Consider the following 24,444-nt stretch of genomic DNA (forward strand, 5'->3'; position numbering starts at 1 on the left):
TAATCATTTGATATAATATATGAATTTCACTTTTTCTATTGAAGAACTTAGCTTTTTGATGATATTCTAATTTTGTGAGCACTTGTATTTATTAATGATCTTGTAGAGGGCACATACAGTATAATTTCAATATTTGCAGATGATGTTAATCTTTGCAAGGCAATCAACAAAGAGAATGATAATTTAATATTACAGAGGTAATAAGCTGGATGCTTGGGCTGAAAAATGGCAAATGAAGAGTAATTTAGATTAATGTAAGGCCACGCACTTGGGCAGAGAAAATAAAATGTGTAATCGTACTAAATTTTAAAACACTGGGTAAAACTGCCACTGAAAAAGACTTGCATGTATGGGTGGATGGCAAACTCAAACTTTAGTGACCAGTGACAGGCAGCTGCTGTCAATGCAAATGGAAAAAAAACAGGATGCATTAAAAGAAGCTTAGATGCTCATGACAAGAACAAAGTTTTGCCTCTTAACAAGATAAGATAACTTGAGGTTATTGTGTTTGGAAAAACTAAAGGTACCGTCACACTAAGCGACGCTGCAGCGATACCGACAACGATCCGGATCGCTGCAGCGTCGCTGTTTGGTCGCTGGAGAGCTGTCACACAGACCGCTCTCCAGCGACCAACGATCCCGAGGTCCCCGGTAACCAGGGTAAACATCGGGTAACTAAGCGCAGGGCCGCGCTTAGTAACCCGATGTTTACCCTGGTTACCAGCGTAAAAAAACAAACAGTACATACTTACATTCAGCTGTCTGTCCCTTGCCGTCTGGTTCCTGCACTGACTGCTGGCCGCAAAGTGAAAGTGAAAGCACAGCACAGCGGTGAGTCACACAGCGGTGACTCACCGCTGTGGCTGTGCTCTGCTTTCACTTTGCGGCCAGCAGTCAAGGCAGGAACCAGACGGCAAGGGACAGACAGCTGAATGTAAGTATGTACTGTTTGTTTTTTTACGCTGGTAACCAGGGTAAACAGCGGGTTACTAAGCGCGGCCCTGCGCTTAGTTACCCGATGTTTACCCTGGTTACCAGTGAAGACATCGCTGAATCGGTGTCACACACGCCGATTCAGCGATGTCTGCGGGGAGTCCAGCGACGAAATAAAGTTCTGGACTTTCTTCCCCGACCAGCGATCTCCCAGCAGGGGCCTGATCGCTGCTGCCTGTCACACTGGACGATATCGCTAGCGAGGACGCTGCAACGTCACGGATCGCTAGCGATATCGTCTAGTGTGACAGTACCTTAAGGCTTAGGGGCAATCTTATTACAATGTACAAATATATCAGGGTACACTACAGTCAGGGCCGTATTTAGAGTTTCTGCTGCCCTAGGCACTTTTAGTGCTGCCTCCCCCTTTGGTAAGTATGACACGATCGGCAGTGACTTTGGCAAGAATCGCTGATGTGAAAGTCGCCTTTTGCAGCAGATCGGGCAGTTTTTCTGCATCTGCCGCGTAACGGATCACTTACGACAACACTGCATTTGGTTTCATTCATTCCCTATGGGATTTGTGGTACTTGCTGTGATCTGGGAAATGCGGTGCCATACCTCCCAACTTTTGAAGAAGGGAAAAAGGCATAAAGGTGCGCTGCGGCAAATTGTAAGCCACGCCTCTGACCACACCTATTTCACAACTAGTCACACCCACATCCAAGTCCCAACCACACCCATTTAGCACTGCTGATCACACTGTTTCATATACAATAATTAAAACCCCCCAAAAATATGGCCACACAGTGCTCCATACTGTATAATGGCCACACATGATGCTCAATACTGTATAATGGCCACACATGATGCTCCATACTGTATAATGGCTACGCAGTGCTCCACATACTGTATAATGGCCCTACATGATGTTCCATACTGTATAATGGCAACACAGTGCTCCATACTGTATAATGGCCACACATGATGCTCCATACTGTATAATGGCCACACATGATGCTCAATACTGTATAAGGGCCACACATGATGCTCAATACTGTATAATGGCCATTGGCCACACATGATGCTCCATACTGTATAATGGCCACACATGATGCTCCATACTGTATAATGACCCCACATGATGATCAATACTTTATAATGGCCCCACATGATGCTCAAGACTGTATAATGGCCACACATGATGCTCCATATTGTATAATGGCCACACATGATGATCCATACTGTATAATGACCCCACATGATGATCAATACTGTATAATGGCCCCACATGATGCTCAATACTGTATAATGGCCACACGTGATGCTCCATACTGTATAAGGGCCACACATGATGCTCCATACTGTATAATGGCCACACATGATGCTCCATACTGTATAATGGCCACACATGATGCTCAATACTGTATAAGGGCCAGACATGATGCTCAATACTGTATAATGGCCATTGGCCACACATGATGCTCCATACTGTATAATGGCCACACATGATGCTCGATACTGTATAATGACCCCACATGATGATCAATATTTTATAATGGCCCCACATGATGCTCAAGACTGTATAATGGCCACACATGATGCTCCATACTGTATAATGGCCACACATGATGATCCATACTGTATAATGACCCCACATGATGATCAATACTGTATAATGGCCCCACATGATGATCAATACTGTATAATGGCCACACGTGATGCTCCATACTGTATAAGGGCCACACATGATGCTCAATACTGTATAATGGCCACACATGATGCTCCATACTGTATAATAGCCACACATGATGCTCCATACTTTATAATGGCCACACATGATGCTCAAGACTGTATAATGGCCACACATGATGCTCCATACTGTATAATGACCCCACATGATGCTCAATAGTGTATAATGCCCCCTCCCATCTTGTATGCATAGCTCATCTTCCTCCCATCCCATATGCATGGCTCATATCCCCCCTCCTCCTGTATGCATGGCTCATATTCCCTCCCCCTCCTGTATGCATGGCTCATATCCCCCCTCCTGTATGCATGGCTCATAATTCCCCCCTGTATGCATGGCTCATATCCCCCCGTATGCATGGCTCATAATTCCCCCCACCTCCTGTATGCATGTCTCATATTCCACCACCACCCCCTCCTGTATGCATGGCTCATATCCCCCCTCTTGTATGCATGGCTCATAATCCCCCCCCATATGCACGGCTCATAATTTCCCCCCTGTATGAATGGCTCATATTCCCCCGTATGCATAGCTCATAATTCCCTCCCGTATGCATGGCTGATGGCTCATATTCCCCCATGTGCATGGCTCATAATTCCCCCCATCTGTATGCATGGCTGATGGCTCATATTCCCCCGTGCACATGGCTCATAATTCCCCCCCCCCGCTGTATGCATGGCTCATCTCTCCACCCCCTCCCGCGCTCCTTCTCCCGCTCCTTCTCCCATCTTGCATGGCGCGGGCGGCTTACCTTCCTCCTTCATCCCCCGTCCCCTGTCCCTCATACTCACCTGTCAGCTGTCCCAGGGCGGCCACGCCGACATGCCTCTGGCTCTGTCCCGACTGCAGCGCCTCCTTCCTGAGTGAGCGGTCATGTGGTACCGCTCATTAAGGTCATGAATATGCGCATATTCATGACCTTAATGTGCGGTACCTCGTGTCTGCTCACTCAGGACGCGCTACAGATGCTGAGACCAGGCATCGCTGGACAGGGTGAATATCGTCTTCAAGTAGGGTGGGTGGGACTCGTAGGCGGGGGGGCGGGCAGTCAGTCGGGTTTGTGATCCAGGACTAAAAAAAAATGTCCCCCGCAATGTCGCCGCCCTAGGCACGTGCCCTCGAGTGCCTAGTGGCAAATACGGCCCTGACTAGAGTGATCTTTCTAATGATGTTTTAACACCTAGACCTGCGAAAGTGACAGGTGGCCATTGTCTATATCTAGATATCTAGAGGAAAGAAGGTTTAATCATAATCACAGATGTAGATTATCTACTGTAAGAGCAGAGATTAATCAAACATGTAACCATTTACATGTACAACAAAAAATGTCATGCACCAAATGAAACATAAATCATCCCAAGAATAAAGTGCAAAAAAAGACGGTATTAAAATTTATTTTATTAGAATTATTTAAAAATTATACAACTAGATATATACGATTAAAGCTGATAAATATGGGCACAATGTAATAGTATAGAAAAGACGTCAACCAATATTAGCAAAATTTATAATCATCAGATTTTAAAACCTCCAAAATATAATATATTGCAAAATTGTTCCTTAGAATTAGTTGGTTATATGGCAATCATAAAAAAGTGCATAGTGCATCAATATGTGCAAAAAAATGCATAAAATATGTGCAAAAAATTATTTATAAAGAAAAACAATGTGCAAAAAAGCAAAAGATATTTGTATAACACAGTGCTAAACTGTAAAGTGCTAAAATAAGGTGCCACAAATTATTGCAAAACCAGGACAATATTGCACAATACCTAGATTTGCACATAAGCCTATGTGAGCATAATATTACAAAAAATACAATAAAGTGCTACGTGAAACAAAACCTACCAACAAGGCTCATATTGCACAGCTAAAAAACAATTGCACATAAGCCCATATAGATGGAATGCCACTATAACTATGATGGAAAGTGCTACTGGGAACATTAAGGTACATAAATTGCACACTGGCTAAACAGACTACATAAACCTATGGAGGATAAAATCAATAAAATATACGATAATAAGTGGAAGCTCACAATACCTACATGTGCCCAGGACCCTACGCGCGTTTCGGCGCTAGCCTTCTTCTTGATACACCCCCCGGAAGAAGGCTAGCGCCGAAACGCCCATCTATATGGGCTTATGTGCAATTGTTTTTTAGCTGTGCAATATGAGCCTTGTTGGTAGGTTTTGTTTCACGTAGCACTTTATTGTATTTTTTGTAATATTATGCTCACATAGGCTTATGTGCAAATCTAGGTATTGTGCAATATTGTCCTGGTTTTGCAATAATTTGTGGCACCTTATTTTAGCACTTTACAGTTTAGCACTGTGTTATACAAATATCTTTTGCTTTTTTGCACATTGTTTTTCTTTATAAATAATTTTTTGCACATATTTTATGCATTTTTTTGCACATATTGATGCACTATGCACTTTTTTATGATTGCCATATAACCAACTAATTCTAAGGAACAATTTTGCAATATATTATATTTTGGAGGTTTTAAAATCTGATGATTATAAATTTTGCTAATATTGGTTGACGTCTTTTCTATACTATTACATTGTGCCCATATTTATCAGCTTTAATCGTATATATTGTCATGATCCCAATGGCAGGGGATCACAAAAAGGACAAGCACAGATACAAACAAGCTCTAGGGCGATGGAACCTGAGCTGACCGCGACCCTGAACCTAACACACAAATAAAAGTAGCCGGGGAACGTGCCTACGATGATCCTAGACGTCTCGCTCCAGCCGAAGATCTAACTTCCCCTATCAGAAGAAACACAGACCTCTCTTGCCTCCAGAGAAATACCCCACAGCAAATAGCAGCCCCCCACATATAATGACGGTGAAATGAGAGGAAAGCACATACGTAGTATGAAAACAGTTTCAGCAAAATGAGGCCCGCTAAAGCTAGATAGCAGAGGATACAAAAGTGAACTGCGCGGTCAGCGAAAAACCCTTCAAAAAACCATCCTGAAATTACTTGAACTCATGTGCCAACTCATGGTACATGAAAAGCAATTTCAGCCCACTAGAGCAACCAGCAGCAGAGAATCACATATCTGCAGGCTGGACTAAAAACCAAATTAAGAAAAACACAAAACAGGAAAATCCAAACTTAGCTTGTCCAGAAGGTTCTAGGAGCAGGGAGCAGAGGTAACAAGACACACTGGATACATTGATAACCGGCGAGGAAATGCCAGCAAAGCCAGGTTAAATAGGAAACTCCCATATGCTGATGGAACAGGTGGAACCCAGAAACCCAGGAAAGACAAGTCACCCAGTACCATCAGTAACCACCAGAGGGAGCCCAAAAACAGAACTCACAACAGTACCCCCCCTTGAGGAGGGGTCACCGAACCCTCACGAGAACCACCAGGGCGACCAGGATGAGCCCTATGAAAAGCGCGAACCAAATCATCAGCATGAACATCCGAGGCAACCACCCAAGAATTATCCTCCTGACCATAACCCTTCCACTTGACCAAATAGCATTAAGCTACTTACTGGTAGCGGCATTTTTCGGAGGCCCATGACAGCACACGAGAGAGGGGATCCGCCCTTAAGGAACAGGAAACCTACAGATACAAAAGGGCGGCACCTCTCCCCATGCATCAGTTGTATTTCAGAGCCTGAGAGGACTGCCGCGGTTAGTGGTACACAAATATACAATATATACATTATATACATTTGAAACAAAATAACCCATTATTGTAATAAGACACCATACGTGAGATTTACATATTACGCTATATACATATCAGGAAGTGCTACCCCCACGTGAATAGGGAGGGAACTAAGGGTGCTGTCATGGGCCTCCGAAAAATGCCGCTACCAGTAAGTAGCTTAATGCTTTATTCGGACTCCCATGACAGCACACGAGAGATTTACAGAGATGTAAGCTACCTTAGGGAGGGACTATAGATTGTAGCACCCTTAACCCAAAGGAAAGATCAGAGGAGGACCCCAAATCCAACCGATAGTGTTTAAAGAAAGTGGAAGGGGATGACCATGTGGCCGCCTTACATATCTGCTCCACTGACACTCCAGATCTTTCTGCCCAGGATGACGCCATGGCCCGGGTGGAATGTGCCTTTAGGTTCTGCGGAGCTGGCCCCCCACCTGCTGTATAAGCTAGAGAGATAGTTTCCCTAATCCATTTAGCCAGTAAATATTTCGATACTCTAAATCCTTTCTTTGGACCTTGGAAGGAAAGAAGCAGTGCCCCATCCTTCTTCCAATTATCAGTAGCTGAAATATACTGAAGAAGAGATCTCCTGACGTCTAACGTATGAAGCTCCTGCTCTTTAGGATTAGAGGGATTAGGAATAAAGGACGGCAAAACTATCTCCTGTGATCTATGGAACCGTGTCGCCACCTTTGGCAGATATGCTGGGTCTGGTCTAAGGACTACTCTGTCTGACAAGATTTCAGTGTATGGAGGAGCTCTGGAAAGTGCCTGTATATCCCCTATCCTGCGAGCTGAGGTTATGGCGATCAGGAAGGCTGTCTTAAGTGTCAACATTTTGATCGAGGCCTCCTGCAGAGGTTCAAAGGGGGGTTTAGTTAGAGAGGACAGAACTAAATTTAAATCCCATGGAACTGTTCTGTCTTTATGCAGTGGTGTAGATCTACTAACTGCCTTCATAAACCTCGCTATCCAGTAGTTATTCGCTATATTACAGGAAAACAGGGCACCTAAAGCTGAGACCTGTACCCTAAGGGTACTAGGAGAGAGTTTCAACTCGAACCCCTTCTGTAGGAACTCTAGGATTTGTTGTACTGGCACCCCGTCTTGGATATTAAACTTTGAACAAGACAAGAACTTTCTCCAAGTCCTAGAGTAGATTTTCGTAGTTATTTGCTTTCTACTCTTTAGGAGCGTCTCCACCAAGTTTGGAGAGAAGCCTTTTCCCACTAATAGTGACCGTTCAAACACCATGCCGTCAAATGGAGCCCCGTCACTTGTGGATGGGAGATCGGTCCCTGCGAAAGCAAGTTCGGGATCTCTGGCAGTACCCAGGGGACCGCTACAGACATTGTCTTGAGCCAGGCAAACCAGGTTCTTCTGGGCCAAAAGGGGGCGATAAGGATGACTTTCGCTCGATCCTCCCTGATTTTCCTCACCACTAGAGGTATCAGGTTCAGTGGTGGGAAAGCATAGGCTAGTGGAAAATCCCATTTTATGAGAAACGCGTCTACCGCCAGGGGATTCTCCCTGGGATTTAGGGAGCAAAAAAGTTTTACTTTTCTGTTGTTTCTGGTGGCGAATAGATCCACCACTGGTTGACCCCATCTGCGGACGACAAGATTGAAAATGTCCTCGTTGAGAGACCACTCTCCCTGTTTTAACACATTTCGGCTGAGGAAATCTGCTGCCACATTTTCTTTTCCTTTGATGTGAAGAGCTGTCAAAGATAGAAAATTGAGCTCTGCCACCTGGAACAACCGATCCGTGATCCGCATTAAAGTTTCGGAACGAGTTCCCCCTTGCCGGTTTATGTAAGCGACCGCCACTCTGTTGTCCGACAGAATTCTGACGTGCTGGCCCTGCAGATATACGAGGAATTTTTTAACAGCCAGTTCAACCGCTGATGATTTTTGATGAAAATGTTGTGAAGGGTTCCCACTGTCCCTGGACCACCATGTCCCCCATATAGGCTCCCCACCCTGAAGAGCTGGCATCCGTGGTTATCACGTGGGTGACATCTATCATCCAGGGAACCCCTGCTGATAAATTTTGTTTATCTAGCCACCATCTAAGGGAATTCAATGTTATCGGCCTCAATGTCAATTTTCCATTCAATGCGCCTCCTAAGGCTCTGTCATGGAACAGGACTTCATTTTGTAGGGACCTGGTGTGGAACTGAGCCCACTTAACTGCTGGGATGCAAGATGTGAGTGACCCAAGTAGAGACATTGCTTGCCTAAGTGTCATGGAAGGTGTATTGATTGCTCTTAATACAAAACTCTGAATTTGGTCCATTTTCTCTATAGGGAGGAGACACTGCTGTGTCACTGAATTCAACATTAACCCCAGGAATTTTTGAACATTTAGGGGCTGTAATTTAGATTTTTCAAAGTTTATGATCCAACCCAACCGTTCTAGTTTGGTTTTAGCAATCTCCCATTGTGACAGACAATGATCTACCGAGTTACCTACAATGAGGAAATCGTCTAAGTAGGGGACTATAAGGATATTTGACTCTCTTAAATGCGCCATAACTTCCGCAATTATTTTAGTAAACACCCTAGGTGCCGAGGTGATCCCAAAGGGGAGCGCTCTGAATTGAAAATGTCGAATCCTACCCCCCATTAGTATCGCTACCCTCAGGTATCGTTGGAAATCAGCATGAATGGGTACATGATAGTAGGCATCTTTCAAATCCACTACTACCATGAAACAGTTGTTGAAAAGCATTTTTATTGCCGAATTGATGGACTCCATTTTGAAAGTATGTTTCACCAAAAACTTATTGAGACCCTTAAGATTTATAATGGTCCTGTAAGATTTATCAGGCTTCTGGATTAGGAACAGGGGAGAGTAAAACCCTTCCCCTGCCTGAGAATACGGCACTTCTACCAAAACATTTTTGGAACAAAGAGTCCTCACTTCCTCTTCTAGGGCGAATTGTTCAGTGGGAGATGAGCGCCAGGGTGTTAACCTAAATTTGTCCTGTGGAATATGAACAAATTCCAGCTTGAGACCATGGGAAACAGTGTCTTTTATCCAAACGCTGTTTGTGATTTTCGACCACTCTGCCGAGAAATGCAATAGTCTCCCTCCCACTGGAATTGCCAGTCATTGGTCTTGTTTTTTATTTTCCATCTGGTTACGGCGAAACATGAGACCTGTACCTCGCTTTCGCCTATCCTCCCATCTGGGACGATCTCTCCCTGGTGAAAAGGCTCGCTTTCCTCCCCGGTTGAACCTTCTTTTGTTGAAGGGACGACGGTATGGATTGAACAGGTTGGGAAACTTTTTCTTATCATCTCCTGCTTTCTCCAGGAGTTCATCCAGGGTAGGCCCAAATAAATATTTGCCTTTACAAGAAATAGCGCAGAGCTTCGCTTTTGCCTGCATATCCCCCGGCCAGCATTTCAGCCATAGGGCTCTCCTTGCAGCATTAGAAAGTCCTGCTGCTCTAGCTGCCAACTTTACGGAGTCAATTGAGGCGTCTGATAAAAAAGCCGCCCCCTCCTGGATTACAGGTAATGCTGAGAGAATGGACTCTCTAGAGGCCCCTTGTTTTAATTGGGTCTCCAACTGGTCCAGCCAGACCATCATTGACCTTGCCGTGCAGGTTGAAGCTACCGCAGGTCTTAAGGAGCCAGCTGCCATCTCCCAGGTTCCCTTCAGGAAGGTATCCACTTTCCTATCCAGGGGGTCTTTAAGTGTTCCCATATCTTCAAATGGGAGAGAAGATCGTTTAGCTACCTTGGCAATTGCTGCATCCAGCTTGGGTGCTTTCTCCCAGTTACCTACTGCTGGGTCATCAAAAGGGTATCGGCGTTTTTGCGCAGGTGGTAAGGAGCCTTTTCTCTCAGGTTTCCTCCATTCCCTATTAATAAGATCTTGTATTTTCTCATTTAAAGGAAACACTCTGCGCTTCTTTTGCTCCAATCCACTGAACATCATTTGTTCTTTGGATAGTTGAGGCTTGGGTTCCGATATACCCATTGTGCCTCTGACCGCCTTTACCAATTTGTCTATCCTTTCTAGGGGTAGGCAAAACCGAGCAGCGTCTTCTTCCGAAGAGGAGGATGATGCTGCTGAATTGTCTGATTCTTCGGACTTGTCCTTTTCCACAGACGAATCAGATGCCCACTCAGTTCTCTGCCTAGAACCTCCTGACTGTGAAAGGTTTTTAAAGGACTCTTTAACCTCCATTCTAATCATCTCCTTGAGACTGGCCGTAATAGAGGAGGATTCTTCGGCTACCTACGGGGATAAGTAAGGTAGACTAGAGTGTAAAATCTACATGCTATACCCCCTCCCCTCCTTCCAGAACCTCACCGTCTGCTGGATACAGGGGTCACATAGTTTTTTAGGGTGTGAGTCAGGCAAGGGAACCCCGCAGATGGCACATTCCCTATGCTTCGCCTTACTGACGTTTTTCCTTCCCTGCATAAAACACATGAGGGGAGACTAGTCACTAAGTGAACTTTCTCGAAGATCACTTACCAGTGGCTGCTCACACCCAGAAATACCGAAGCACGAGGGGGATCCTTTTTGACTGACCCTCCAGACCCCTGTCTGGAGGAGCTTCTGCGGCCCGAACCATCGCTCCTTTTTTCATGTTCCTTCTCCTTGGGTTTCTGGGATGCTTGTTCCAGCAGCACAACCTGCTGATCCTGATCTGAATCCATTTTCAGTAAATTGGAGCCAGAACCCGGGAACATGCTGCTGGAGCCGCCTTATAAGGCCCCTCCTTCGGTCAGCGCACCTTGCCCAGCTTGCTTGTTTAATTTTCCCGCCCCCCCGCAGCTGTGGGGAATCAATCGTCGCTCCGGAGGGATTGCGGCATGATCTCCGGTGGGCGCCGCCATCTTGGAGCCCCCGCGCATGCGCAGGAGCTCACCGATCCGGAAGACGTCGCCGGCTCCGCCCCCCGACGTCACCACAGCTTACAGCGCTTCCTGTCAGCGCTGCAGCTCTCGTGGAACGCCGAGGCCGGCCAGCTACGATCCGATCGGCGCCCCCCAGATGCCGCCGCGCTCCCCCCTGCTCCAGAGAGACCCACAGCCCACGGGAAGGGCGACTTACCAGACGCTGGCCCCGGAGACCGGACACCCCCTGGCGACCGCTCCTCGCTGCCTAGTCACCGCCGTGCCGCCCTGCCAGGGCCACCGTGACTACTTCAGGTACCCGCACCGGCCGAAGTGGGAGACCCTCTCGCCACCAGAATCGGTCCGGCCGGCCTGGACTCCTGTAGTTTCTATAGGCATCCAGTCCCTTCAGGAACAGGAAACCAACTGATGCATGGGGAGAGGTGCCGCCCTTTTGTATCTGTAGGTTTCCTGTTCCTTAAGGGCGGATCCCCTCTCTCGTGTGCTGTCATGGGAGTCCGAATAAACTGGAGTTTCCGTCTGGAAACACGAGAATCCAAGATCTTCTCCACAACATACTCCAATTCTCCCTCCACCAGCACTGGAGCAGGAGGCTCAAGAGAAGGAACAACAGGTACCTCATACTTCCGCAACAACGACCGATGAAACACATTATGAATAGCAAACGATGCCGGGAGATCCAAACGAAACGACACAGGGTTAAGAATTTCCAAGATCCTATAGGGACCGATGAACCGAGGCTTGAACTTAAGAGAAGAGACCTTCATAGGAACAAAACGAGAAGACAACCACACCAAGTCACCAACAAGAAGTCGAGGACCCACGCGGCGACGGCGATTAGCAAACTGCTGAGCCTTCTCCTGGGACAACTTCAAATTGTCCACCACATGACTCCAAATCCGATGCAACCTATCCACCACCATGTCCACTCCAGGACAATCAGAAGGTTCCACCTGACCAGAGGAAAAACGAGGATGAAACCCCGAATTACAAAAGAAAGGAGAAACCAAGGTAGCAGAACTAGCCCGATTATTAAGCGCAAACTCGGCCAGCGGCAAAAAGGTAACCCAGTCATCCTGATCAGCAGAAACAAAACACCTTAAATAAGTTTCCAAGGTCTGATTAGTTCGTTCAGTCTGGCCATTCGTCTGAGGATGGAATGCAGACGAAAAGGACAAATCAATGCCCATCTTAGCACAGAAAGTCCGCCAAAATCTAGACACAAACTGGGATCCCCTGTCAGAAACGATGTTCTCAGGAATCCCATGCAAACGAACCACATTCTGAAAAAACAGAGGGACCAACTCAGAGGAGGAAGGCAACTTAGGCAAGGGTACCAGATGAACCATTTTAGAAAAGCGATCACACACAACCCAGATGACGGACATTTTTTGAGAGACAGGGAGATCCGAAATAAAGTCCATGGAAATGTGCGTCCAAGGCCTCTTCGGGATAGGCAAAGGTGACAACAATCCACTGGCCCGAGAACAGCAAGGCTTAGCCCGAGCACAAACCTCACAAGACTGCACAAAAGAACGCACATCCCTCGACAAGGAAGGCCACCAAAAAGACCTGGCCACCAAGTCTCTAGTACCAAATATTCCAGGATGACCTGCCAACGCAGAAGAATGGACCTCGGAGATGACTCTACTGGTCCAATTATCCGGAACAAACAGTCTCTCAGGCGGACAACGATCAGGTTTACCCGCCTGAAACTCCTGCAAAGCACGTCGCAAGTCTGGGGAGACAGCAGACAAAATCACCCCATCCCTAAGGATACCAGAGGGCTCAGAATTTCCAAGGGAGTCAGGCACAAAACTCCTAGAAAGAGCATCCGCCTTCACATTCTTTGAACCTGGCAGGTATGAAACCACAAAATTGAAACGAGAGAAAAACAGTGACCAACGAGCCTGTCTAGGATTCAGACGCCTGGCAGACTCAAGGTAAATCAAATTTTTGTGATCAGTCAAGACCACCACACGATGTCTAGCACCCTCTAGCCAATGACGCCACTCCTCAAATGCCACTTCATGGCCAAAAGTTCCCGATTACCAACATCATAATTCCGCTCAGCCGGTGAAAACTTTCTAGAAAAAAACGCGCATGGCTTCATCACTGAGCCATCGGAGCTTCTCTGTGACAAAACCGCCCCCGCTCCAATCTCGGAAGCATCAACCTCAACCTCAAAAGGGAGCGAAACATCTGGCTGACGCAACACAGGAGCAGAAGAAAACCGGCGCTTAAGTTCCTGAAAGGCCTCCACAGCCGCAGGAGACCAATTAGCAACATCAGCACCCTTCTTAGTCAAATCCGTCAAAGGCTTAACAACACTAGAAAAATTAGTTATAAAACGACGATAGAAATTAGCAAAGCCCAAGAACTTCTGTAGACTCTTAAGAGATGTAGGCTGCGTCCAGTCACAAATAGCCTGAACCTTGACGGGATCCATCTCAATAGTAGAAGGGGAAAAAATATACCCCAAGAAAGAAATCTTCTGGACTCCAAAGAGAAACTTTGAGCCTTTTACAAACAAGGAATTGGCCCGCAGGACCTGAAACACCTTCCTGACCTGCTGAACATGAGACTCCCAGTCATCAGAAAAAACCAAAATATCATCCAAATACACAATCATAAATTTATCCAGATATTCACGGAAAATATCGTGCATAAAGGACTGGAAGACTGAAGGAGCATTAGAAAGTCCAAAAGGCATTACCAAATACTCAAAATGGCCCTCAGGCGTATTAAATGCGGTTTTCCACTCATCACCTTGCTTTATTCGTATAAGATTATACGCACCCCGAAGATCAATCTTAGTGAACCATTTAGCCCCCTTAATGCGAGCAAACAAATCAGTCAACAATGGCAAAGGATACTGATATTTTACGGTAATCTTATTCAAAAGACGATAATCTATACAAGGCCTCAAGGAACCATCTTTCTTGGCCACGAAAAAAAAACCTGCTCCCAAAGGGGACAAAGATGGACGGATATGTCCCTTTTCCAAGGACTCCTTAACATAATCCCGCATAGCAGTATGCTCTGGCACTGACAGATTGAACAAACGACCTTTAGGAAATTTACTGCCCGGAATTAAATTTATAGCACAATCGCAATCCCTGTGAGGAGGAAGCGAACTGAGCTTAGGCTCCTCAAAAACATCCCGATAGTCAGACAAAAACACAGGAATCTCAGAAGGAGTAGATGAAGCGATAGAAATCGGAGGTGCATCATCATGAACCCCCTGACAACCCCAGCTTAACACAGACACTGATTTCCAGTCAAGGACTGGATTATGAGTTTGTAACCATGGCAGACCAAGTACTAGAACATCATGCAAATTATACAGTACCAGGAAGCGAATCACCTCCTGATGAACGGGAGTCATACGCATGGTCACTTGTGTCCAGTACTGAGGTTTATTCATAGCCAAAGGTGTAGAGTCAATTCCCTTCAAAGGAATAGGGACTTCCAGAGGCTCCAGACTAAACCCACAGCGATTGGCAAATGACCAATCCATAAGACTCAGGGCAGCGCCTGAATCCACATAGGCATCGACGGAAATGGATGATAATGAACAAATCAGAGTCACAGACAGAATGAACTTAGACTGTAAAGTACTAATGGCAACAGACTTATCAACCTTTTTTGTGCGTTTAGAGCATGCTGATATAACATGAGCTGAATCACCACAATAAAAGCACAACCCTTTTTTCCGCCTATACTTTTGCCGTTCACTTCTGGACTGAATTCTATCACATTGCATTATCTCAGGTGACGGTTCAGACGACACCGCCAAATGATGCACAGGTTTGCGCTCCCGTAAACGCCGATCAATCTGAACAGCCATAGTCATAGACTCATTCAGACCAGCAGGCGCAGGGAACCCCACCATAACATCTTTAATGGCCTCAGAAAGGCCATCTCTAAACTTTGCAGCCAGAGCGCACTCATTCCACTGAGTAAGTACCGACCACTTCCGAAATTTTTGACAATAAATTTCTGCTTCATCTTGCCCCTGAGAGAGGGCCAACAAAGCTTTTTCAGCCTGAATCTCTTGGTTAGGTTCCTCATAGAGCAAACCCAATGCCAGAAAAAACGCATCTGCATTAAGCAACGCAGGGTCCCCTGGTGCCAATGCAAATGCCCAATCCTGAGGGTCACCCCGCAGGAAAGATATAATTATCTTGACTTGCTGAGCCCAGAGGAGCGAGATTTCAAAGAAAGAAACAACTTGCAATTGTTCCTAAAATTCAGAAAACGAGATCTATCTCCAGAAAAAAACTCTGGGACAGGAATTCTAGGTTCAGACATAGGAGCATGTACAACAAAATCCTGTATATTTTGAACCTTAGTGGCAAGATTATTCAGGCTGGAAGCCAAACTCTGGACGTCCATGATAAACAGCTGAGATCAGAGCCATTCAAAGATTAAGAGGAGGAGGAAGTAGCCAGGCTGCAATAAGGCTAGGCAGCAAACTCTGAGGGGAAAAAAAAAAAAAAAAAAAAACTTCCTCAGACTACTTATCCTCCTACTTCAGCCAATACAATTAACACTTTGTGGGCCGGTTATACTGTCATGATCCCAATGGCAGGGGATCACAAAAAGGACAAGCACAGATACAAACAAGCTCTAGGGCGATGGAACCTGAGCTGACCGCGACCCTGAACCTAACACACAAATAAAAGTAGCCGGGGAACGTGCCTACGATGATCCTAGACGTCTCGCTCCAGCCGAAGATCTAACTTCCCCTATCAGAAGAAACACAGACCTCTCTTGCCTCCAGAGAAATACCCCACAGCAAATAGCAGCCCCCCACATATAATGACGGTGAAATGAGAGGAAAGCACATACGTAGTATGAAAACAGTTTCAGCAAAATGAGGCCCGCTAAAGCTAGATAGCAGAGGATACAAAAGTGAACTGCGCGGTCAGCGAAAAACCCTTCAAAAAACCATCCTGAAATTACTTGAACTCATGTGCCAACTCATGGTACATGAAAAGCAATTTCAGCCCACTAGAGCAACCAGCAGCAGAGAATCACATATCTGCAGGCTGGACTAAAAACCAAATTAAGAAAAACACAAAACAGGAAAATCCAAACTTAGCTTGTCCAGAAGGTTCTAGGAGCAGGGAGCAGAGGTAACAAGACACACTGGATACATTGATAACCGGCGAGGAAATGCCAGCAAAGCCAGGTTAAATAGGAAACTCCCATATGCTGATGGAACAGGTGGAACCCAGAAACCCAGGAAAGACAAGTCACCCAGTACCATCAGTAACCACCAGAGGGAGCCCAAAAACAGAACTCACAACAATATATCTAGTTAAATAATTCTAATAAAATAAATTTTAATACCGTCTTTTTTTGCACTTTATTCTTGGGATGATTTATGTAAGAGCAGAGAGACTATGGAACTTTCTGGAACATGAAGTTGTAATGGTTGATTCACGGAGTGAAGTTCAAGGAGGGCCTGGATGACTTTTTTGAAAAACTTAATATTACAGGTTATGAGTACTAGATTTTGTGATGGGGCGTCGATCCAGGGAACTTTTCTGATTGCCGTGTTCGGAGTCAGGAAGGAATTTTCCCCCCAATATGCTGCTATATTCATCTACATCATGGGGGTTTTGCCTTCATCTGGATCAACATGTTAGGCTATAGATTTAACTTGACCGATTTACAGTTGTGCTCAAATGTTTACATACCCTGGCAGAATTTTTGCTTTCTTGGCCATTTTTCAGAGAATATGAATGATAACACCAAAACTTTTCTCCACTCATGGTTAGTGGTTGGATGAAGCTATTTATTGTCAAACTACTGTGTTTTCTCTTTTTAAATTGTAATGACAACCCAAAACATCCAAATGACCCTGATCAAAAGTTCACATACCCCATTTCTCAATGCCCCCTCTAACATCAATGACTTTTGTGGTAGATGTGGATGAGGTTCTTTATTTTTTCAGATGGTAAAGCTGCCCACTCTTCTTAGCAAAAAGCCTCCAGTTCCTATAAATTCCTGGGCTGTCTAGCATGAACTGCGCGAGTGAGATCTCACCAGAGGGGCTCAATGATATTGAGGTCAGGAGACTAGATTGGCCACTCCAGAACCTTCACTTTGTTCTGCTGTAGCCAATGACAGGTCGACTTGGCCTTGTGTTTTGGATCGTTGTCATGTTGGTACGTCCAAGTATGTCCCATGCGCAGCTTCTGGGCTGATGAGTGCAAATTTGCCTCCAGTACTTGCTGATAACGTGCTGCATTCATCTTTCCTTCAACTTTGAACAAGTTTCCTGTGCCTTTGTAGCTCACATATCCCCAAAAAATTACCAATCCACCTCCGTGCTTTACAGTAGGAATGGTGTTCCTTTCATCATAGGCCTTGTTGACCTCTCTAGAAATGTAACGTTTATGGTTGTGGCCAAAAAGTTCAATTTTGGTCTCATCACTCCAAATTACCTTGTTCCAGAAGTTTTGAGGCTTGTCTCTGTGCTGTTTTGCATATTGTAGGCGAAATACTTTGTAGCATTTGCGCACTAATGGCTTTCTTCTGGTGACTTGACCATGCAGCACATTTTTCTTCAAGTGCCTCCTTATTGTGCATCTTGAAACAGCCACACCGCTAGTTTTCAGAAAGTCCTGTATTTCAGCTGATGTTATTTGTGGATTTTTCTTTGAATCCCAAACAATTTTCCTGGCAGTTGTGGACGACATTTTTGTTGGTCTACCTGTTAGGGCTAGCGGAACGCACCAAATAATTAGAGAAAAGGAATAAGGTGCGTTCGCAGCCCGGGGTCCACCGTGCAGAGATGGTACCTGCTGCTAAGCAATGACGGACTATATGGCGGTACAATGAGGATACACACAGATTAGCTTCACCCTGTGTGAGAGAAGCGAACCCTGTTGCGTCACTGGGCTGCAGTACCGCACGTAACAAAACTAATAATTAAATAGCACGAGAGTGCAAACTGTGCCGTACAGGCGGACGCCACTAACCACCCAGACTTGGGCTAAAGAAGCGCTCGATTGGTGCATGGCGCCGTACTGGCAGTCACAGCAGTAGACACTGTTTTGTGTGTTAACGCTGTGAGTTCAGCGGGGCGCTAGATTGCAACCATACACCTTACACGAACAGTCATACACAAGGCATGGGTTTTTTAAAGAACGACTTGCACTCATCAACACACACACGATTACAATTGTATACTAGCGCATGGCCATGTGGCCATGCAAACCCTTTATAGCTGCAGTATGTACAAGACCTTCCTAGAAGGACCAATGAGAGGCTGCTACAGAAGTTGAGCACCTTCAGGACCTTCCCGGAGGACCAATGGGATCTGCTGCAGTATCTGAGCATGTGACCCTCGATCTCCAACGGGAAATCTTGCCCTGGGCATGCTCAGAAGGGGAAAAGCAGGACTTAGTCCCAAAAGCGTCTGCTCGCCGCTGCCCAGCACTGGCTTCAATGGCAGAAGCAGGAAAAGCAGCAGTAACCCTCTGCACAGAGTGAGAATGAGCAAGACGCTGGGACCGACGTCTCCGCTGAGCAGGCTCCACTGCGGCTGATGCAGAATGAGAGACCGCAGCAGACATGGTTCGAGATTCCCCCTGTGCAGTGGCGGGAACTCGACTCCTAACACTACCTTACCGTGGTTTTGTTTTTGCAAAGCCCCTGATTTGCCATTTGTTAATCACAGTATCACAGTTTGAATGCTGCTGACTGGCATTATCAATTCCTTGGATATCTTTTTGTATCCCTTTCCTGTTTTATACAGTTCAACTACCTTTTCCTGTAGATCCATTGATAATTCTTTTGCCTTCCCCATGACTCACAATCCAGAAATGTCAGTGGCTGGATGAAAGATGCAAGAGTCTGTCTGGATCTCAGCTTTTTACTGATTACAAACAAACAGGTCACCAGTGAGAATGTTACCTTTAGTAGCGATTCAAACACATTTGTGTCAACTTCTGTACATGTTATCAGGCCAAAATCACCAGGGTATGTGAACTTCTGATCAGAGTCATTTGGATGTTTTGGGATGTCATTATGATTTAAAAAGAGAAAACACAGTAGTTTGACAATAATTGGCTTCATCAAACCACTAACCATGAGTGGAGAAAAAATGCTGGTGTTATCATTCATATTCTCTAAAAAAAAGTTCAAGAAAGCAAAAATTCTGCCGGGTATGTTAACTTTTGAGCACAACTGTATGTCTACCTTCAACCTAAAAAACTATGAAACTTCTCCAAGGACAGGTTTCCTGACCCATGGGTGTCCAATCACTGGGACCAAATACGATCATCAGATTTTACCCATGCTACAAAATAGTGCTGCATCTCTGACAGCCAACCACAACTCAGTTCATTCTCTATGGGGCTGCACAAATAAGGCAGTCCCACAGGGATTGGATAAAGCACAGGTTGCACATTTTGCTGCTTCATTCTAATGGGGATAAAAAGTTCCCCGTCCTGGGGTTAGGACAGCAAGACAGTTAATAATAAGAGGTGTACGAAATTTAAGAATAATTTAACCAATAATGAGCGTAAGGCTATGAAGCAAATGCAAGAGAACAAACAGATAGTTATTAGAGCAGCTGACAAAGGGGGAAGTATAGTCATCTTGAACTCAGAGGACTACAAAAAAGAGGCCTTACGATTATTAGGAGACCAACGAACATACAGTATCCTACCCAGCGATCCAACAATGAAATATACGAAAGAACTGAAAGAACTTATCACAATAGGGAAAGATAAGGGAATCCTCACTAAAAATGAATTCGATTTTATGAACATAGAACACCCAAGGATACCATACTTTTACTATCTCCCAAAGATACACAAGTGTGCAACCAATCCACCAGGTAGACCGATTATATCTGGAATAGGCTGCCTCACAGCAAATATGTCGAAGTATGTAGATTGCCACCTTCAAAAAGTGGTTCCTAAACTTCCATCCTATCTTAAGGATAGTACCCATATTCTCAGAATTCTTGAAAAAGTGGAATGGGAATCACACTATATTATGGGTACATTAGACATTACTTCACTGTACACCATTATACAGCACAATAAAGGCTGTGAGGCAGTGAAATTCTTTTTGGACAGACAAGGACTACTACCAGAAGAACAAGTGACTTTTATCTTGGACTGTATTAAATTTATATTAACTCACAATTATTTTAAATATGAGGCGCACCACTACTCCCAGCAGTGGGGCACTGCTATGGGTACCAGGTTCGCACCAAGTTATGCAAATTTATATGTAGGGAAATGGGAGGAGCATACTATTTATAGTGAGGGACCCAGATGTGCGAACCTGGTACTCTGGCAACGTTTTATAGATGATATTGTTTTTATATGGTCTGGGGGCCCTGATTCATTGTCTGATTTTATTATTAATTTAAATAAAAACGAGTATTTTTTAAATTTTACGGGCACCACCAGTTCCGAACTTATTAACTTTTTAGATTTGACTATTTTTATCAAAAACGGGAAAATTCACACAAAGACCTTCCATAAACCCACAGACGCTAATAACTATATATCTCTCGACAGCTGCCACCTTCCCAGTTGGCTAACAAACGTTCCAAGAAGCCAATTCATCCGGGCCCATAGGAATTGTTCTAATATACATGATTTCAATCAGGAAGTGGTGACTTTAACATCAAAATTTATTCAAAAGGGTTACTCTCAGGATCACTTATGTAGGACAAAAAAATCAGTGGAAGGAATACCAAGGGACCAACTACTCCAAGAAAAAATAAATAATAAAAATGAGAATAAGATGTCCGAGGTGGTTCCGATAATTACACAATATAATGCCAATACTTATCTGTTCAAAAAAATAGTGAAGAAACACTGGGACATTTTAAAAGATGATAAAATCATAGGAGAAAAAATATCGGAACATCCAGTGTTTGTATACAGAAAAGCGAATAGTTTGGCGAATAATATAGCTCCCACAATCCCGAACCCGAGATCTCTGACCACGCATCCTCCATATCGTACATACCCAGGATTTTTTCCATGTCGTAAATGCAAGTCATGTAAACGACTAAATTGTAAGAAACAATTATCGCTTACAAATGGGCTGACTGAATGGATTATTAAAGACCATATAACATGCGACACGCCAGGAGTCATTTATTCCATAAAATGCCCTTGTAATAAATTGTATATAGGGAGAACCAAAAGACCATTATATAGAAGAATAAATGAACATTTGACTAACATAAAAAAGAAATTCCAAGGTCACCCATTATCAAAGCATTTTGTGGACTATCATGGAGGCGACATGAAAGATACCATTATTACAGGTTTAAAAATAGTAATTAGAAGTTGGAGGAAAGGAGATTACATCAAGCAGATGTCAAGAGAAGAAAGTAGGATGATTTTTGAACTGGACACACTGATGCCGAAAGGTCTGAACAGCGAAATCGAGCTGTTCGCCTTTAATACATGAAGGGGTTAAGCGACTGCGGCTGTGAATAAAAGGGCACACATCTTTACATGGACCATCCCTGAAGAAGGAATACGTTTATTCCGAAACGCGTCGGTTTTTGGTCTATTGTGCTATCCGTAGCCGGTCACGTGTGTGCTCACGTGACTGTGACGTCACGCTAGGTCCTGCACTGTCGGGATACCTAGCGGCTAACTTTCACAGCGCGCAGCTATTTCACGCTGCCTAAACACAAATAGCGGCCGTGTTAGAGCGCTGCTTCCGGCCGGAGCAGCGTTCACCGCCCGCCGAAGCTCCCGAACTCACTTGAAGGTCCGACCATAGGAGGAGGACTTCATTAAGCAACGCAATAGAGAGAAAGTAACCGGATCACAGGAGGTAACGTAGTTCGGTATCCATATTGGGACGGCAATTTACATTAAAAACACCCAGTGGGGAAAACTGAATGAAAAAGACTGAAGGTCTATATGGTGCTTGAAAGGTACAACCATAGATAAAAGTGGGGCTGATAGGTAATTAAGACTTGACAGGCTATTCATTGGTCCATTGTTTAATGAAAGGGTATTGCTCCTAGCGCGGATATATTATTATCTATATTACTTTTAGTACACGACGCAGTAAAGTGGTACTGTGACAATATCTGCTGCAAGGAAATAGTGTAGCAAGCGCCACCAATTTTCTTTATACTAAAAGTTAATAATAACATTTCAGGTAGCCAAAGGAACTAAAGTGCTTGACTCAATGTCAAGCAGTTAACTACCTCTACTGAAGTCTGCAAGTTAACTTCTTCCCACTCAATCTGTAGACTACTGAGACACGAAAATATTGCATCATCTGCTATTTCAAAGGGAAGACAATCATAAGGCTCTGTGAATGACTTTGCTGTCTGGGATGATACAGGTTCATTGTAATGTAGAAAAGCTTGGAGAGTGTAATCATGGAGGACAGGGTAGGAGAATACTATAGTAAGCAAGCAGACAAGCCACCCTGTGATCAGAGGGGGTCCCTTTCCACCTCTGAGTCCTTTTGCCCCAGGTCTGGCTATCTTACCTGTTCTGTTCTTTGAGGAGTAATTGATCTGCAGTATTTCCTCACCAAGTTTCTGATGCAAAGTTTATGCAGCAATTCTGAGGTCTGTAATGAGGGGGTAAACTTTCACCAAAAACGTTTTGGAATAACAGTAACCAGAAAAATATTTGATTTTTTTTTGCTTATGACATAAAGGGTATTTCCATTTTAAAAACTAATGATATTTCTATATGATATGCCATTACTTTATGATCTGTGAAAGTCAATCTCCTGGGACCCTCTATAAACCCTGATATTAAAGGAGGCACAGGAATATGACTCCCTCCAGTTTTTCAATTACCCACCACAGTTCCAACCATACAACTCTACATATCCTTGATCTTTGCCATTTTTAGTGCCCTACGTAACACAATAGGAGTCTACATATTCAATGTCAACTATTTCACAGTCCCTGTTGTCCCTGTTTCATTTAGCTGTGTCCAGAAGTCTTCCTGAAATTACGATTTTGCCTCTGCACTCTAAAGGCTCATCTCAACAATATGTCTTTAATTTTATGATTTTTTCCCTACCTTTTTCATAGCAATTGGTGGTTGTAGCCAAGTCTTGTCAAGGACATTTTTGGGCACGTGGTCTTTTAGCCTCACGAGGTAGTTGTAATTCATCATGCAAACAAATTCTTTGTTCTTATTGTTGGACTTTTTATTCCGGTTTATGAAACCACTTATGAATCTAAAAATTAGGGACAAGCCTAGTTACAGTAAGAGCATACAATTAGAATTTGGCTTTAAAGTGGCTCTGTCACCTGAATATTGCCATATTTAAGGGCAACATATTATAGGAGCAGGTCTTCTATCCTATTAGGTAAAGCTGCTCAAAACATATTGTGCTGTTTGGTAAGAAAAAAAAGTGTTGGCCTCTGTATTCATGAGAAGATCACTCTACCTGCGGTGACACTGGAAGAGCGACTCCAAACCAGAAGGTATTTTTTTTATTTTCTCAACTCCATCAGCCAATAAATGAGGGATAGTCTAGTACTGGAAACCCCTTTAAAATGTCAAATACTTTAATGCCAACTCATTGATAAATTCAGCAATGAACAATATACAATTCCCAGAAAGCTGACCTAACTTTTAATTTAATTATCATTTATGTTGTTTCTTACTTCCGTATTACTTGTGCAGCCCATGCCCGCTTCTTGGCAGCCTTGCGGGCCATCGCTCCTCTCCATACTGATTCCAGTTTGATGGCTATAAGAAGTAATAGAAATAGGTGAAGCAACAATTACACTGTACAGATCCGGAAGTGACAGAAAACCAAGGCTGTAAATGTGTCATGGCATTACCTACAGTACCCATGGATTTATTAAGGGAACAGATATATTATTAAGCCAATAGTTTACTTAAAAACATAAAAGTATCCATAAATATAATTTTTATTGAAATTTTTTAATGGGTTACTGTCCTGCCCCAAAACTTTGGACATGTCAAAAAAATGTTGATTGATTGAAGTCCTAAAGTGTGAGACTGTGGGCAAAACATTCAACAAAATTTCAGCACAAATTTCTGGCACAATGAGACAGATTTTTGAAAAATGTCTAACTCTGCATTGACTCAAAGTAAGACTCAGATTTTATGGTTTGGGTGCTCAGGACTTTTAGACATTGTTTAGTGTTGACACTTTTTGGCATT

General features: G+C 44.2%; 1 protein-coding gene across 1 annotated transcript in view; it reads right to left on the minus strand.

Moving 5' to 3' along the window:
* The window catches only part of MYO1H (myosin IH), a 209,884-nt gene that overhangs the window by 58,803 nt on the left and 126,637 nt on the right, over nt 1–24,444 (minus strand). Inside the window, exons 22-24 of the mRNA XM_069759473.1 lie at nt 23,919–24,003; nt 23,326–23,485; nt 22,778–22,861 (exon numbers count right to left, since the gene is read on the minus strand). Of these exons, the coding sequence (XP_069615574.1) occupies nt 22,778–22,861; nt 23,326–23,485; nt 23,919–24,003 (329 nt within the window). The remainder of the gene's footprint in view (nt 1–22,777; nt 22,862–23,325; nt 23,486–23,918; nt 24,004–24,444) is intronic.

This window comes from Ranitomeya imitator, chromosome 1, assembly GCF_032444005.1.
Source record: "Ranitomeya imitator isolate aRanImi1 chromosome 1, aRanImi1.pri, whole genome shotgun sequence".
NCBI lineage: Eukaryota > Metazoa > Chordata > Amphibia > Anura > Dendrobatidae > Ranitomeya > Ranitomeya imitator.